Raw genomic sequence first — 18,162 nt, 5'->3', positions numbered from 1 at the left:
TTTTGAGCTGTTATCAAAATTAAACACCTGCAGATGAATGATTATATCTATCAAGTGGCTAATCAGGAGAATCCTTCCTGTTGTTAATCCTGTACAAAATCAATGGACGCTTGATACTGAAGAACTCTCTAGACTCAGCCACTTGGGTTACCTGTCAGGTAGACACATGCCTAGATCTGAGTGTGCATGTCTTTACTTTTCAAGAAAATTAATTGGCAACACAGATGTGATCATGCCACCCTTCTGCTTAAATCTTTTAATGGCTTTTCATTGTCTGGGGGATAAAACCTAAAATCTCTATAACATCACCTTCAAAGTCCCCCGTTGATCTTGTTCCTGCTCACCCCCTCTGCAGCCCTATTTTGTTCCACTCTTTAATTCGCTCTCTCAGCTCCAGCCATACTGCCCTTTTATTTTTTCCAAACTGGGCCCGTTCATGCCATTTTGTCTGCTGTGAATTCTCTTACCCAGCCCTTCCAGCCCCAACTATGCTGATACTCATTCGTGTCTCAGATAAAACAGCACTCCCTCAGAAGAGTCATCCCTGAATCCCTTAGATCAGATTAGATACATTTGCCACAAGCTTCTCTACTTCTTTTCCACTGACAATCACGGTTGGATCGCTGGTTCGCTGGTTCACATCTTTCTATGCCACTGGTGCATAAGCTCATTGAAGGCTGGGAGTGCATACATAGCTCCTCTGATCCTGGCACATCCTGGTGTGTGGCACTAAGTAGACATTCACTATGCATTTGTTGAATGACTAAACAAATGAATGAATGAATGACTTCAATCTGGTCCACAGCTAAGACCACAGAGTCATTCTGTATAATTAAGATAATCTCAACAGAGGATCTGGCGTTATTTTTTTCAACCATCCTCTTTTTCTAAATAATAAATTTTTTTAGATAGGTTCTGGCCCTGTCACCCAGGCTGGAGTACAGTGGTGTGATCTTGGCTCACTGCCTCCCTGGCTCAAGAGATCTTCCCACCTCAGCATCTGAAGTAGCTGGGACTACAGGCATGCACCACCGTGCCCAACTAACTTTTTAATTTTTTGTAGAGACAAGGTCTCACTGTACTGCCCAGGCTGATCTCGAACTCCTGGGCTCAAGTGAGCCACCTGCCTCAGCCTCCCAAAGTCCTAGGATTACAGGTGGAAGCCACAGCGCCCAGCCTTAATGTGTATATTCTTGATATAGAATATACACGCTGGAGGAGTAGGGGAAGGGGTGACCCAATCCTTCGTCCAGCTGAGTGACCTTCCAGGATTGTTGGTATAGTTCTGTCATGAGGAATGCCACCTTCCTCAAGGCAGGGCCGTCATAATATCCAACCTAGTGAGTTCAAATGAAACACACATAAACTGGAACACAGCAGGTCACTGATCGGAAGATATCTTCCAGCTCCCCATCTTGCCTTCTTTTAAGCAATAAAGTTTGTCTTGTTTTCATGTTGAAGGAAACTCCACAACTGCCTGCTCAAATAGCCACAGTGATGAAGAGAGGCAGCGGTGTGATCCACTTGGTGTAAACAGAGGCAGCATGGTGGTGGTGGAAAGAGCCCTGGACAAATATTCAGAAGAACTAGGTTCTGATTCTGATGACTCTGTCACTTATTTGCTGCATGAATTTAAACACTGGGCTCTTTCTGGCTAAAATGTCCTGCCTGTGAAATAGAACAAACCCTTTGTCTGTAGGGTTCCTGTAATCAGCAACTGAGATCATGATTTATTTTACTATTTTATTTAGGAGTTGCTGATACTTTAATTATGAAAGCAATTTGTAATCTGTAAAATACTAAGCAAATTATGGTAATTTTGCCACTGGTCCTTGAAAGCGGTTTTGTCTTCCCGATTTTAAATAGTATCTGTTATTAATAAAGTGAATTTTCCTTCCCTGCCATTTAATGGCTAGTAGAAAAAGCCCTGTTCTCACCAGGGTAATGAGAAAGAAGTTAAAAATTAGTTGTGATTGATTCATATTCAAGACATAATTGAGCATTGATTGGATATGATGCCTCTTTCCTGTTTTCATTTATTCTTCTACAGCATAAAACTATCTTTTAATCAGGTAGCCAACATGATACTGTCTTACTATTCGCTGTAACAGAGCAAAAGCTTGACATGAATAATGAATACCTAAATCATAGGCCAGACAGGCTGCCACCTACATGAAATGATTTTTGGGAAAACATAACTCCTATTTCTGCTTATGGATGTTCAAAAACTTATCAATGAAATATTGTCTTTATTTCCACAATTAGAGATGGCGCTGCAATTTAAATCTCCTGCAGTACTGTTAGGAGATTTATATAGTACTGTTAAGAAGAGTACTATAGCAAATTCTTACCAAGAAGATATAGATGATTAACTGAAGGTATTTTTTGATAAGCAAACTTGAGGAAAAGGGCATTAGACACATGCCATATGAAAAACAGAAAAATGAAATTAAAATATCTAAATCAATCTTTCTACTTTACTCTGTTAGGTTCTCAGATAGTAAAATTGATTTATTTTTAAATGCCTTGCTTTTTTAATTATCACAGGCAGGATACCTTTTGTGAGAAAAATACAGAAGCAACTCTTGTCTAAAGTGAACCCTCATAATTCCCTCTTGAGCTCTGTATTTCTCAGAAAGATGTGCTGAATAGAAGTTGGTTGACCTGCTTTTGACGTTGTTTTTATTTGCAGACTGATAAATGAATCTTTGAGGGACCAGCTGTTGGTGACTATACAGAAGACTTTCACATACACTCGAACCCAAGCTCAGCATCTGTTCATCATCCTTATGGAGTGCATGAAGAAGAAGGAATTGGTAGGTAATTCCTCATGGGTGGCCAGCTGTCTCCACATTTTCAGTCATTTTCTTGAATCACACAACATTTTCTCAAATCATGTGACATTCTCTCTTTCTGGCCGAGCTTACAACTCTCCTCAGGCTCCACTGGCTCCAGTAGCTTCCTCTCTTGAGTAAAAACGACACTGCTTTTCCTGCCTTGGAGTTAATAAGGTGTGTGCAGCAGAGTTTTAGCATCATTTCCTTTTGGAGCTCGTCCAAATGCTCTGACTGTCTCAACCAAATGATTTGAAGTGACAAAATTGGTCCCCTCCTGGAAAACGCTTCAGCTTGATCTTCTTAGGTTTGGGGTTTCATTTTGCTTGTAAGTCGTGAACCACTAGTGTGCTTCGTGTCAAACAGCTTTAATGACAAAGGATCCAGGCTGTTAGACTAGTCTGTATAAGTAGAAAATGGAGAAACATACTCAAGAAATCCTGGAGGAATCTATAGCTACTGAAGTGTTTCTAAAATCAGAGCAAAATGTCTTACAAATGTGGTATAATCAGTGACCCCGTTAGGATGAACAAGACCATGTGATTTTGTTCTCTGCTTACTCAAACATTTAACAAGAACTTGCTATCTGCCAGGCAGGAAACAAGATCTTCATGCATATAAATTCATGTGACCTTTGCAACTGTCCTGATGAGAGAGGTACAATTATTACCCTCATCTTACAGATGAGGAAACTCAGCTCATTTGATCAGTAAACGAGGAGCTAAGACTCAAAGTCAGTGATGTTTAACCTCTGTATGGAGTATTTTTATTCAGAAAGTGTCTCATTGAAGCCAATGCAGTGGATCACCCACTCTGGGTAGGTGCCCCCAGGCCTCAATCAGAGAGACTATTCTCAAAGGTCAGTTAAACCCAACTGCTGAGAGAGATAGCAAAACGTTTACGGAAAAAAAAAAAAGGAATTGATCAGAGTGGGCAAGACCCATCTCCAGAAAGCATCCACACAGCCTTTGTGAGAAACCTTTCAACAGCTTCCAGGTTTGGGATGAGATGAGTGAAGATGAGAAGAATAGGACAATACCTAGGTACACAGTCTGGCTGCCCCATGTATAGAAGCCAGAGAGCGGGTGGGGCACCCAGTCATGGCTGCTGTCATTCCAGGAGAACTCTACTACGCATGAAGGTACCACCCACGTGTGACATCCTCCCATCCCGGATGTGGTCAGCTCATGGTGTTGCAGCTCACATACTTCCTCTGTCCAAAGAGACACTGAAGCCCTGAGCTTCTACATGCCACATTAGGGATTCTCTTCTGAGTACTGATGCTTTTCCATTGCTGAGGCTAATTCTAATTGAGAAAGCTTACCAGGACTATACATTTCAGCAGTCCTGCAAATTTCCTAGAAAGGCAGCTAGAAGCAAAATTCTAGGAACCAGTGGGAAGTCATAAAACCAAATGAGACTGAATGAACTTTTCTAGGTATTTCATGGGACTGTTTTTGCAGAATTCTGCCTAAATTTCATGTTGTTTAATCATGGTCTCTGCTGAAAAAGTCAACTGCATTTTAATGCAAGTTATTTGTCGTAAGAAATGTGAGGTATTCCTAGCTCCGGGCTCAGGAAATGAGTTCTTTATTAAAAAATTTGTTTTTTTTAATTACACTTTAAGTTCTGGGATACTTGTGCAGAACACGCAGGTTTGTTAGGTAGGTATACATGTGCCATGGTGTTTGCTACACCCATCAACCCATCATCTACTTTAGCTATTTCTCCTAATGCTGTCCCTCCCCTAGCCCCCCACCCGCTAAGAGGCCCTGGTGTGTGAGTTACCCTCCCTGTGTCAATGTGTACTCATTGTTCAACTCCCACTTATGAGTGAGAACATGTGGTGTTTTGTTTTCTGTTCTTGTGTTAGTTTGCTGAGAATGATGGTTTATAGCTTCATCCACGTCCCTGCAAAAGACATGAACTCATCCTTTTTTATGGCTGCATAGTATTCTATGGTGTGTATGTGCCACATTTTCTTTATCCAGCCTATCATTGATGGGCATTTGGGTTGGTTCCAAGTCTTCACTATTGCGAACAGTGCTGCAATAAACATACGTGTGCAAGTGTCTTTATAGTAGAATGATTTATAATCCTTTGGGTACATACCCAGTAATGGGATTGCTGGTTCAAATGGTATTTCTGGTTTTAGATCCTTGAGGAAACACTACACTGTCTTCCACAATAATTGAACTAATTTACACTCCCACCAACAGTGTAAAAGCATTCTTATGTCTCCACATCCTCTGCAGCATCTGTTGTTTCCTGACTTTTTAATGATCGCCATTCTAACTGGCATGAGATGGTATCGCATTGTAGTTTTGATTTAATTTCTCTAATGACAAGTGATGATGAACTTTGTTTTCATATGTCTGTTGGCTGCATAAATGTCTTCTTTTGAGAAGTGTCTGTTAATATCCTTAGCCCACTTTTTGATGGGTTTTTTTCTTCTAAATGTGTTTAAGTTCTTCATAGATTCTAGATATTAGCCCCTTGTCACATGGATAGATTGCAAAAACTGTCTCTCATTCTATAGGTTGTCTGTTCATTCTGATGATAGTTTCTTTTGTTGTGCAAAAGCTCTTTAGCTTAATTCGATCCCATTTGTCAATTTTGGCTTTTGTTGCCGTTGCTTTTGGTTTTTAGTCATGAAGTCTTTGCCCCTAACTATGTCCTGAATGGTATTGCCTAGGTTTTCTTCTAGGGTTTTTGTGGTTTTAGGTTTTACGTTGAAGTCTTTAATCCATCTTGAGTTAATTTTTGTATAAGGTGTAAGGAAAGGGTCCAGTTTCACTTTTCTGCATATAGCTAGCCAGTTTTCGCAACACTATTTATTAAGTAGGGAATCCTTTCTCCATTGCTTGTTTTTGTCAGGTTTGTCAAAGATCAGATGGTTGTAGATGTGTGGCATTATTTCTGAGGCCTCTGTTCTGTTCCAGTGCTGTATATATCTGTTTTGGTACCAGTACTATACTGTTATGATTACTGTAGCCTTGTACTATAGTTTGAAGTCAGGTAGTGTGATGCCTCCAACTTTGTTCTTTCTGCTTAGGATTGCCTTGGCCATGCGGGCTCTTTTTTGGTTTCATATGCAATTTAAAGTGGTTTTTCTTAACTCTATGAAGAAAGTCAATGGTAGCTTGGTAACAATAGCATTAAATCTATAAATTACTTTGGGCAGTATGGCCATTTTCACAATATTGATCCTTTCTATCCATGAGCACGAAATGTTTTTCCATTCGTTTGTGTCCTCTCTTATTTCCTTGAGCAGTGGTTTGTAGTTCTCCTTGAACAGGTCCTTCACATCCCTTGTAAGTTGTATTCCTAGGTATTTTATTCTCTTTGTAGCAATTGTGAATGGGAGTTCACTCATGATTTGGCTCTCTGTTTGTCTGTTATTGGTGTATAGGAATCCTTGTGATTTTTTTCACATTGATTTTGTATCCTGAGACTTTGCTGAAGTTGCTTATCAGCTTAAGGAGATTTTGGGCTCAGATGATGGAGTTTTCTAAATATACAATCATGTCATCTGCAAACAGAGACGATTTAACTTCCTCTTTTACTATTTGAATACCCTTTATTTCTTTCTCTTGCCTGATTGCCCTGGCCAGAATTTGCAATACTATGTTGAATAGGAGTGGTAAGACAGGGCATCCTTCTCTTGTGCCAGTTTTCAAAGGGAATACTTCCAGCTTTTGCATATTCAATATAATATGGGCTGTGGGTTTGTCATAAATAGCTCTTATTATTTTGAGATACATTCCATCAATATCTAGTTTATTGAGAGTTTTTAGCATGAGGGGATGTTAAATTTTATTGAAGACCTTTTCTGCATCTATTGAGATAATCATGTGGTTTTTGTCATTGGTTCTGTTTATGTGTTAGATTACGTTTATTGATATGCATGTGTTGAACCAGACTTCCATCCCAGGGATGAAGCTGACTTTATCATGGTGGATACGCTTTTTGATGTGCTGCTGGATTTGGTTTGCTATTATTTTATTGAGGATTTTCTCATCGATGTTCATCATGGATATTAGCCTGAAATTTTCCTTTTTTATTGTGTCTCTGCCAGGCTTTGGTATCAGGATGATGCTGGCCTCATAAAATGAGTTATGGAGGAGTCCCTATTTTTCTATTGTTTGGAATAGTTTCAGAAGAAATGGTACCAGCTCCTCTTTGTACCTCTGCTAGAATTTGGCTGTGAATCCATCTGGCCCTGAGCTTTTTTTGGTTGGTAGGCTATTAATTACTGCCTCAATTTCAGAACTTGTTTTTGGTCTATTCAGGGATTCGACTTCTTCCTGGTATAGTCTTGGGAGGGTGTGTTTGTCCAGGAATGTATCCATTTCTTCTAGATTTTCTAGTTTATTTGTGTAGAGGTGTTAATAGTATTCTCTGATGGTACTTTGTATTTCTGTGGGATCAGTGGTGATATCCCCTTTATCTTTTTTTATTATGTCTGTTTGATTCTTCTCTCTTTTCTTCTTTATTAGTCTGGTCAGTAGTCTATCTATTTTGTTGATCATTTCAGAAAATCAGCTCTTGGATTCATTTATTTTTTTGAAGGGTTTTTCATGTCTCTATCTCCTTCAGTTCTGCTCTGATCTTAGTTATTTCTTGTCTTCTGCTAGCTTTTGAATTTGTTTGCTCTTGCTTCTCTAGTTCTTTTCATTGTGACATTAGGGTGTCAATTTCAGATCTGTTCCACTTTCTCCTTTGGGCATTTAGTGCTACAAATTTACCTCTAAACACTGCTTTAGCTGTATCCCAGAGATTCTGGTACGTTGTGTCTTTGTTCTCATTGGTTTCAAATAACTTCTTTATTTCTGCCTCAATTTCGTTATTTACACAGTAGTTATTCAGAAGCAGGTTGTTCAGTTTCCATGTAGTTGTATGGTTTTGAGTGACTTCTTTAATCCTGAGTTCTAATTTGATTGCACTGTAGTCTCAGAGATTGTTGATTTCCATTCTTTTGCATTTCCTGAGTGTTTTATTTCCAATTATGTGGTCAGTTTTACAATAAGTGTGATGTGGTGCTGAGAAGAATGTATGTCTATTAGGTCTGCTTGGTCTAGAGGTGAGTTCAAGTCCTGAATATCCTTGTTAATTTTTTGTCTCATTGATTTGTCTAATATTGACAGTGGGGGGTGTTAAAATCTCCCACTATTATTGTATGGGAGTCTAAGTCTTTTTGTAGGTCTCTAAGAACTTGTTTTATGAATCTGGATGCTGTATTGGGTGCATATATATTTAAAATAGTTAGCTCTTCTTGTTGCATTGATCCCTTTACCATTATGTAATGCCCTTCTTTGTTTGTTTGTTTGTTTTTTATGGTTTTTTTTTTTTTTTTTTTTTATCTTCGTTGGTTTAAAGTCTGTTTTATCAGAGATTAGGATTAGGATTGCAACCCCTGCTTTTCTTCTTTTTTGTTTTTTGTTTTTTTTGTTGTTGTTGTTTTGTTTTTTTGCTTTCCATTTTCTTAGTAAATATTTTTCCATCCCTTTATTTTGAGCCTATGTGTGTCTTTGCACGTGAGATAGGTCTCCTGAATACAGCATACCAAAAAGTCTCAAAGTTTGTGTCTTTTAATTAGGGCATTTAGTCTGTTTACATTTAAGGTTAATGTTGTTATGTATGAATTTGATCCTGTCATTATGATGCTAGCTGGTTATTTTGCCCATTGGTTAATGCAGTTTCTTCATGGTGTCAATGGTCTTTACAATTTGGTATGTTTTTGCAGTGGCTAGTATCAGTTTTTCCTTTCCATATTTAGTGCCTCCTTCAGGAGCTCTGGTAAGGTAGATCTGCCAGTGACAAAATCTCTCACCATTTGCTTGTCTGTAAAAGATTTTATTTCTTCTTCACTTGTGAAGCATAGTTTGGCTGGATATAAAATTCTGGGTTGAAAATGCTTTTCTTTAAGAATGTTGAATATTGGCCCCAATTCTCTTCTGTCTTGTAGAGTTTCTGCAGAGAGATCTGCTGTTAGTCTGATGGGCTGCCCTTTGTGGGTAACCTGACCTTTCTCTCTGGCTGCCCTTAACATTTTTTCCTTCATTTCAACCTTGGTGAATCTGACAATTATGTGTCTTGGGGTTGTTCTTCTCAAGGAGTATCTTTGTGGTGTTCTTTGTATTTCCTAAATTTAAGTGTTAGCCTGTGTGTTCTTAACAAGCAACAAATTATTTCCACATCTGGGCAGAAATAAGTTAGAAATTTTTAAATCAAAATTACAGTATAACTATAATTTCATATTTTGAGGAACTACTTATGTACATGGACAGCACTAGATGCCTTGAAAATAAGGTAAACACAAAGTAGGCATTGTTTTATCCTCTTGCAGAGACAAGGAAAGGAATTGAGGTTAGGAGAGGTGGGGAGATGTACACAGCCGAGAAGAGCCAAGCTAGGACTGTCTTGCTGCAGAGCCCGTGTTTTCTACTCATTAGGCTCCATAGCATAGCACACAAAACAAGGAGGCATTGCATCATCATAGAGATCCTCTTTTCTCTTGTATCCTTCAAGTTTCTTTTGATTCCCCTTACAAACTACATGGGGTATAATATTATGAGGCCAGTTTAACCATTGCCAAGTTTGGCTAAGCTATTTGGTTCTAGAATTGATGTGACATCTTTCTCATCCCAGAACTTAACTGACTTACATAATAAAGCCTGCACTATGGATAGGCCGCTGGGTGGTGTGGCCTCGTGAAAAATATGCCTTGGGTCTGCAATTTCAAGCTAGGTGGGGCAGTCCCTCACGACATCATCACACAGAGTTACTGCTATACTTTCTGCTCACTTCATATAGATCTTGAAGAAATTCAGTTCTCTGCCTACTCAAAACCTATCCCCTTTAAAAAAGATATGTCCTTCTAGAAATCAACCTGTAAGCTAAGTTCTATCATTGTTTTCAGGTAAGGAATATAAATTAAAGAGATAAAGAAAGACTGTCTACAACATATTCATTTGGGAACAGATGTCAGGGATCAGGTGTCCCTCTATTCTCTTCCTCCTCAAGAGGGGTCTGGTCATAAAGAATATCAAGACCAGGAAAAGAGGACACAGGTGGCCATGCACACAGTGAGGCCCATTATGTGCACAGAAACCAAGAGCCTTTTGTTCCAGAGGGCAGTGCCAGCTCCTTTTTGCTGCTGCCTCCTGGAGCTCCTGTCTGTCCTCTGAGCAATTGCAGAAGCCTTCCTCTATCATCACTGCCAACCCACCAGTCCCAGACTGGGGCAGTACATTTGCTTTTGATACCCTGGAGTGAAGGAGGATCACTTGGACTTGGCATTGTAAACCCCATGGTTGTGTGGCCCTAAACAAGTCATGGTGATGACAACACCAGCCCTGCTCCTAGTTCACCACCTTCTACTTCCACACTGGTGACTCCTCTCATTCACTCTCCTCCCCTGACAGCGGCCAGACCTCCCAGCATCCAATCAGTTCATCTTTCCATCTCTTCCCAGTCACACCTGGGAATCATGCCTCCACTCAAAGCCTTGCTGCTCCAAAATCTAAGACTTTAAAATCTACTCCCCACTCCAAAGATAACTGCCCTACCTTTCCCCTCCCACCACTTCATTCATATTGAACCTGAACCTGGATGCCAAGCTTCTCTGTTCATGAGCCTGAGATCAAACACCTCGAGTAATCTGTGTAAAAACATGTTCAAAATAGTTTTCTTTACCTTGTGCCCTGTTGAGAGTTTGCACTATGTCTTTCCACCCTCCCCGCTCCCATCTGGGTTCCCTCACCTGTCAATTGATCTATTCTATGTGCCTGATGCTTGTACCACTCCCAAAGCTGAGTCATTCAGTCTAATTCAATTAGGCCTTCAATAACGCCGGCCAATCCTCATATTTATCTCTAGTCAATAGGCTCTCCTATTCCCTGTAATCATTGTTCTAAATCTTTTATATTCTTTTCAAGTTTCAAACCACAGCCACTTCCTCTTATTCTTTTTATTTATGTTAAATACTAATCTTTTGTTGGTTGTGTTACAGATACATTTTCTCAGTTTGTGGCTTGTTTTTTCACTTTTTTTAAATGTACTTTGATAAACAGAAATTCCCAAATTTAATGTACAGTCATGCATTACTTAACAACGGGGACACATCCTGAGAAATGTGTCTTAGGCTATTTCATTGTTGTATGAACATGATAGTGTATTTCTTTTCTTTTTTTTTCTTTCTTTCTTTTTTTTTTTTTTTTTGAGACAAGGTCTTGCTCTGTCGCCCAGGATAGAGTGCAGTTGCGTGATCTTGGCTCACTGCAACCTCCACCTCCCGAGTTCAAGCAATTCCCCTGCCTCAGCGTCCCAAGTAGCTTTTGGGAGCACCAGCCACCACACTCAGCTAATTTTTGTATTTTTAGTGGAGATGGGGTTTCACCATGTTGGTCAGGCTGGTCTCGAACTCCTGACCTCAGGTGATCCACCCGCCTCAGCCTCCCAAAGTGCTGAGAGTACAGGTGTGAGCCACCATGCCCAGCCTATAGAGTGTGGTTCTAAAAACCTAGACAACATAGCCTACTACACACCTAGGTTCTATGGTATAGCCTATTTGTCCCTCAGCTACAAACTTGAATGGCATATTGCAGTTGTGAATACTGTAGGCAATTGTAACACAATGGTAGGTATTTGTGTATCTAAATGTATCTAAAGATAAAAAAGTTACAATAAAAATATAATATAATCTCATGGCACCACCGTTACATACACAACGCATCATTGACCAAAACGTCATTATGCAGCCCATGACTGTAATTAAATGTATCAGCCTTTTTATGTTTTGTGCTTTTTGCCTCTTGTTTAATAAACTCTTCTGTACCCAAATTTCAAAAATATATTCTTCTATATATTCTACTAAAATGTGTCTAGTTCCACCTTCCACATTAAATCTGTAACCCATCTATAGCTGATTTTTTTGTATATGATATGAAGTGGGGATCCATGTGGAAGACTAGCTGACCTTGCGTCATTTATTGAATGGTCCATCCTTATGTCGCATAATGCCAGCTCTTTCATAAAGCAGGTTTCCACCTATACATGAGCCTTTCTGTCTTCGCTACTTGTCTAGCCCTGCCCTGGTGCCCTACTTTTCTAATCAGTGTAACTTTATAATAAGCCCTGATGTATGATAGGGCAAGTCACACTCCTTGTGACACTTCTCCAGGGTTGCCAACTATTTTAGCCCTTTGCCCTTATAGATAAATTTTAAACTGAGCCTTTCAGATTGCATGTACATGTGCATGCACACACACACACACAAACACACACACACACATTGTTGAGATGTGGATTGAAATTGCATTGAATTTAAAGATTCATTCTCCTCATGCTCAACAGAAGACTTCTCCCTAAAGGAAATCAAAGGTCATAAATTTAAGCTCCTCCACTTTCTTCACCTTTACCCCAGTGTGACTATAGCTTGAGCCATGCGTTTTTTTTCTATGTAGTATCAGAGGAAGTAGTGCCCCTCTTCTTCTCTACAGTCATTCTTTTTTTTTTTTTTTTTTTTTTTGAGGCGGAGTCTCGCTCTGTCGCCCAGGCTGGAATGCAGTGGCCGGATCTCAGCTCACTGCAAACTCCGCCTCCCGGGTTCACGCCATTCTCCTGCCTCAGCCTCCCAAGTGGCTGGGACTACAGGCACCCACCACCTCGTCCGGCTAGTTTTTTGTATTTTTTAGTAGAGACGGGGTTTCACTGTGTTAGCCAGGATGGTTTCGATCTCCTGACCTCGTGATCCGCCCGTCTCGGCCTCCCAAAGTGCTGGGATTACAGGCTTGAGCTACAGTCATTCTTTAAACAGGCAACACATCCCATCACTTTGCATTTCCTCCATGAAATTTTCTCTAGAAAATGTACATTTCTTGAACAGCAACTCTATTACTACCTCTGCATTGAGTTCTACTTCTGTCTTTTCTACCTTCCTAAAATTTCAATGACATTGTACTTTTCTGTTAGTCCTTCAACTTTTCTGTTTCTCCTCCTCTTTTCCTTGTGCTTCTCATTACTTTCATCCATAAATGTGGACATTACCTGAAACTTCTTTGTTCTCAGTCCTTTTGTTCTTTGTGTCATTTTTTGAAGAAGTAATTTTAAGTCTCATATCATGGGAGATTGTGTCAATTTCTCTTTAAAAGTCTATCAAATTTTTGCTTTATATATCTTGAGATGATGTTGTTAGGCTTGTAAGTTTTTAGACTAGCAATGTTTCCTGGTGAGATACTTTTCTATCATTATTCAGTGACTTTATTTATTCCTGACAATGCTTTGTCTTGCATTTCAGTTCATCTGATATTAATCCACTTACATCAGCTTCTTTTAGTTCATACTTCCCCAATATAGGAATTCTTCATGCTTTTTCTTATTTTATTTTCAGCTTTTCTGTGCCCTATATGTTAGGTGAGTTTCTTAAAAATTATATATAGCCTTTGTTTTTAATATCATATTAGATGCTCTATTTTTAAGTGGTAAATTAGTCTAATTGCATGTATTCTGTGATAATTACCCTGAATACATTTTAAATTTCATTCTTTTATTCAGTAAGATAGTCTCAATTGCTAAGTCTTATTTAGCTATTTCATTATAATACCCTTTCTTTTTCTTGGTAACATCATACATCTCCTATTGACTTTACCAACAATCTCATTGGAAATTATTCACAAAACTATTTCTGGCCCTAACCTTGCTATCTCAATCTCTCCAACCATAATCACAGCTTGCGGTAGGATGTCTCACCTGGTTGTCCCGTCATTACTTCAAGTTCTACATGTCCAGAAACAAAATCAGCCTCTCCAATATCCTCCGGTGCTTCCCAGCCCTACATCTCCACAATGTTTCCCATTCCAATTCTCGTTTCATTTTCTCAATCTTGAAAGCTTCAGTTCCCCTATCCTCATTGCACCGCAACCATTCAATTGTTGCCAAGTTATTCTGAGTTTCTTGGCAGTGTCTCTCACATCCGCCTGCTCTACTTTGATTCCAGTGCCATCATCCTCATTCTGATCCTCAGTTTTCTTCACCAGGGCCTACCTAGTCCCAGAAAGGAAACCTTGTTGTCCGTCCTCCAAGCTATTCCACATACTGCTGCAGGCTTGATGCTTGAGGTCCAGGCCTGACTTGTTAACTTCTTTGCTCAGATAGTTTCAAGGACTTGCTTTTGTTACTGACAAGGGTTCAAACTATTTAATGTGGCTTTGAGGCCCTCCACAGTCTGAATGCAGTCTGGATGGATCTCTACGCTTCCACTGCTTCTTTGTACCACCCTGTTTCCCAGCCAACAATTCATGCTTTCCAAACTCCCATACTTTCTTTCATCTGCGAAAAGATTCTCTTCTGCTGCCATTTCCACTTGTACAATCACATGAAACTGCGAGCATCCAGCGATGACATCTCACAATTGCTTACTCTGATTTTCAACAGAAAAATGCGTAATACAATCTTACAGTACAGCCTAGTAGCCTATGTCTAAGCTGCGTGTTGGTGAAAGCTGTTATGTATCATTACTTCTATAGGGACCCTGACACTATTTATGATGTGCATAACCTCGCTAGAATTAGTTGGTTACCATAACCCAGATTAAATAGTAATTATTTTAAATGAGATACCTGCAGTGACTGTCAAGAAAGAGAAAGGGAGAGAGATTTCAATAAGTAGCCATTGAATCTACATCTGGGTCAAATGGACTTTATCCATTATGCTTCTCTTACACAAATGAAATATTTATATGCCAGACTTCTTTTTCCATAAAGGTGAAATGTTAGCTCATATTTAATTATGTTAGAAGATAAAAATCAAATAAAGCACTAATAATTTTATACTAATTTATTGCCTTCTCCAAGATGACTTCATTATAGTACTACTTGTTTATGAAATATAGGAAATAATCGGATTTTTTTTCTTCTTACCTCAGAACCTAGAGCATATTTCAGTTTTCTGACTTTATTACTACACAGTTTTTGGTAAATTGCTTTAACAATTTTAATAAGTGGGATGTTATTTACTATTTCTTAACTCTGCCCTCTAGTTTTCAAAATAAGATAGTTGTCCAATGACTTGTTTTGGATTTGTGCTAGTTATTGAGTATTTATTGGTGCACTCATGGCCTGAATGTAGAAAGAAAAAAATAGCTGTCTAATCATAATTTATGTGGTAAAATTACTTTAACATCTTAATTTCTTGACTGTATCTTGGGGGTATTTGTAACGCACTTCGCAGACTTTATAGTATGGTAACATGGGCTTCCTACTTCCCTGTAGCTGGTTCTCATTTGCAATAATGATTCTAAAATCAAGAAGCAAACATTGCAACTAGAGTACTAAGTCTGTTCAATCCAGTACATCAATTCAGGATACACAGGAATGAAAATAAACCAACTTTTGTCTGGACACAGTGACTCACGCCCATAGTCCCAGGACATTGGGAGGCTGAGAAGTGTGGATCACTTGAGCCCAGGAGTTTGAGACCAGCCTGGGCAACATAGCAAAACCCTATCTCCACACACACACACACACACAAATGTATATATACACGCATATATACATATGTATGTATATGTACTGGTTGTGGTGGCATGTACCTGGAGTTCTAGCTAAATCTCCTAAGCCTGGGAGTTTGAGGCTGCAGTGAGCTGAGATCACACCACTGTACTCCAGCCCAGGGGACAGAGCAAGACCTTGTCTCAAAAAAATAAAAAACAAAATAAACTAATTTTTTCTTAAGCCACGTCAGTCAAGAAATCTCCAGGGACAATTGTTTTAGTCTGTTCAGGCTGCTATAATGAAATATCATAATCTGGGTAGTTTATAAACAACAGAGATTTATTGTTCACAGTTCTGGAGGCTGGCCAGTCCAAAATCAAGACTCCAGCAAATTCAGTATCTGGAAGCTGGACAGTCCAAGATCAAGACTCCAGCAGATTCAGTATCTGGTGAGGGCCCACTTTCTCATAGATGGCACATACTTGCTGCATCTTCATGTGGTGCAGGGGGCCAGCAAGCTTCCTTGGACCTTTTCCTTAAGGGCGCTAGTCCCATTCATCAGGGCAAAGACCTCATGACCTAATCACTTCTCAAAGGCCCCACCTCCTAATACCATCGTCTTGGTGATTAAGAGTCACCATATGAATTTGAAGGAGACACAAATATTCAAATCCTAGCAATCACATATCCACCAGTTGACATAGAGAAGAAGTACTTTGAGGAGAGTTAGAAGAGACTTGGCGTCTACCTTTATTTATAACATAATAGACATACAACATGAGAAGCTAAACTAAAGGGCTAGGTCACTGTCGTACCCTGGCAGCTATGGCTCTAATACCTCATTATCACCACATTCTCTCTTGGGTAGGGCAGCATAAGGCAAGCAAAAGCCAAGGACGTACAAATTGTGTTAATGGAATAAATGGAAGCAACGATATTAGGCCATCACTTTTGCAACCTTTTTAGTGAATTTTCTATAGCATTTGAGGCTGTCAACTTCCTCTTTTTTCTTACTTTCCTGTGAATTTCATGTTAGACTCTCAATTTTCTATTTCTTTAACACTTCTGTTACCATTCATTTTCTTTTTCCATTGTTAGACCCTCTTCTTCCTCACCACTCTAAAAACAAATGTTTACCTATGATCAATTATTGGTTCTTTTCCCTTTCATTCACTATTGTGACTTCCGTTACCATTTTAATCAAGACAACTCCCAAACGCACAAATATCTAGCCTTGCTTTCCCCCGGCTCCTGCATTTCCAAATTCCACTCTCACTCATACCCTCATTCTTCCTTGCTTAGACGATTGCTATTCCCTATGAACTCAGTCACCTAGTCCAATATCACCCTATCGATGCATCCTACACACTGTATGGGTTGGCAAACTTTTCTTTAAAGTGGCAGATAGTAAATATTTCAGGTTTTGCATACAAGATAGAGTCTCTGTCACGTATTGTTCTTTGCTTTCTTATTTTTCAACAATCCTTTAAAATGTAAAAATCATTCTCAGGTTACTGGTCACAGAAAAACCGACTATAAAACAAATTTGACCCACAGGCAGTGGTTTGCTGGTCCTTTGCCATAAAAATGCCTGATAGTCCTTGTTGAAGCAGAGCCAATCATATTACTCTTTTGAATGTAAAGTAGAGTCTTTTGCCTGCAGTTTCAGCCCAAAATTCCATTGCTTCTTTATGGATTCATCACGCTAACCAAACAGATCTCCTTACAGTCATTTTTAAATTTTCTGTTTCCCTATATTGTTCAAGCTTAGAGCACTCTCTTTGGTCATATTCAATTGCCAAACACATGCACATATCTGCATTTGCATGTGCACATGCACACACACACCTGGAATCCATTTACCTCCTTTATTTGTAACTCTCTTGTGCTTGTCATTTATACTTTATTTATGTGTATCTCTAACTTCCCATGCAAGCTCTTAAGAGCAGAATCTGTCTGATTCATTGTTCTATGTTTCTCTTGCACTCACTCTTGCCTAGTTATGCTTAATACCATAGCATATACACAGCAGACAATAAATCTTTAACGAGTAAGTGAGCGAATGAATGAATTCAGACGTATATGCATTAATGGAGCTGATACATATTCAGTATCTATAAATTTTGTTAAAATCTCTACTAACACAGAAGCACAACTCCTTAGGGAGTTATACATTTGGTTTATGGGCTTGGATTTCATCCAGGCCCATCCACTTAAATTGTGCAACTCATGGGAAGCAATCTAATGTGGCAATTGTAACCAAGTGCTAGAAGCAGACAAACCTGGATTCCAACTCTGCCTTCCTCATTCAGTGACTTAACCTGCATTGACCCCTGGGATCCTTGGCTTTAAAACAGTGATAATTCCCATGTGTTCTTATCTGTCATACTTGGGGCTTCCTCCTTTTGGTCAAAACAATGGTTTGATTTTTTTTTTTTTTTTTTTTTTTTTTTACCCCAATGTGATAAATACAGATATACCAAAAGATTTTGATCCGAGGATTTCATATGCCCTGTATCCCCTACCAAATGCAAGACCAAGAAGTATCCCAATGTTACATGGTTTCCCATTCTCTGCAGGCCCTCAGGCTCCAGAGCTGATGACTTTCCCTTAGACACTGGAGAAGACAGGAGAGGGCTATTGTCTGTGCCTCACAGATGAGTCTCTGGAGGCTGACTCCACTACCTTCCAGTGCAAGGAGATTTATTATGTTTATGAGGGTATGTTTGAAGCTGATGTTGGCATCCAATTACAATTCTATTTCTGCATTTAGGAAACTGAAGGCCAACTCTCTACCTACCCCTTAATGGAGTCATAAAAACCAAGCAAGCACG

General features: G+C 39.3%; 1 protein-coding gene across 33 annotated transcripts in view; it reads left to right on the top strand.

Annotated features, from left to right (window-relative positions):
- The window catches only part of TRPM3 (transient receptor potential cation channel subfamily M member 3), a 908,811-nt gene that overhangs the window by 683,626 nt on the left and 207,023 nt on the right, over positions 1-18,162 (top strand). For all 33 annotated transcript variants that reach the window (XM_031934069.1, XM_031934067.1, XM_031934070.1 and 30 more), the window contains one exon: positions 2,693-2,816. In XM_031934069.1, coding sequence (XP_031789929.1) covers positions 2,693-2,816 — 124 coding nt within the window. The remainder of the gene's footprint in view (positions 1-2,692; positions 2,817-18,162) is intronic.

This window comes from Piliocolobus tephrosceles, chromosome 14, assembly GCF_002776525.5.
Source record: "Piliocolobus tephrosceles isolate RC106 chromosome 14, ASM277652v3, whole genome shotgun sequence".
NCBI classification, from domain to species: Eukaryota; Metazoa; Chordata; class Mammalia; order Primates; family Cercopithecidae; genus Piliocolobus; species Piliocolobus tephrosceles.
This window is presented reverse-complemented; position numbering and strand designations above follow the sequence as displayed.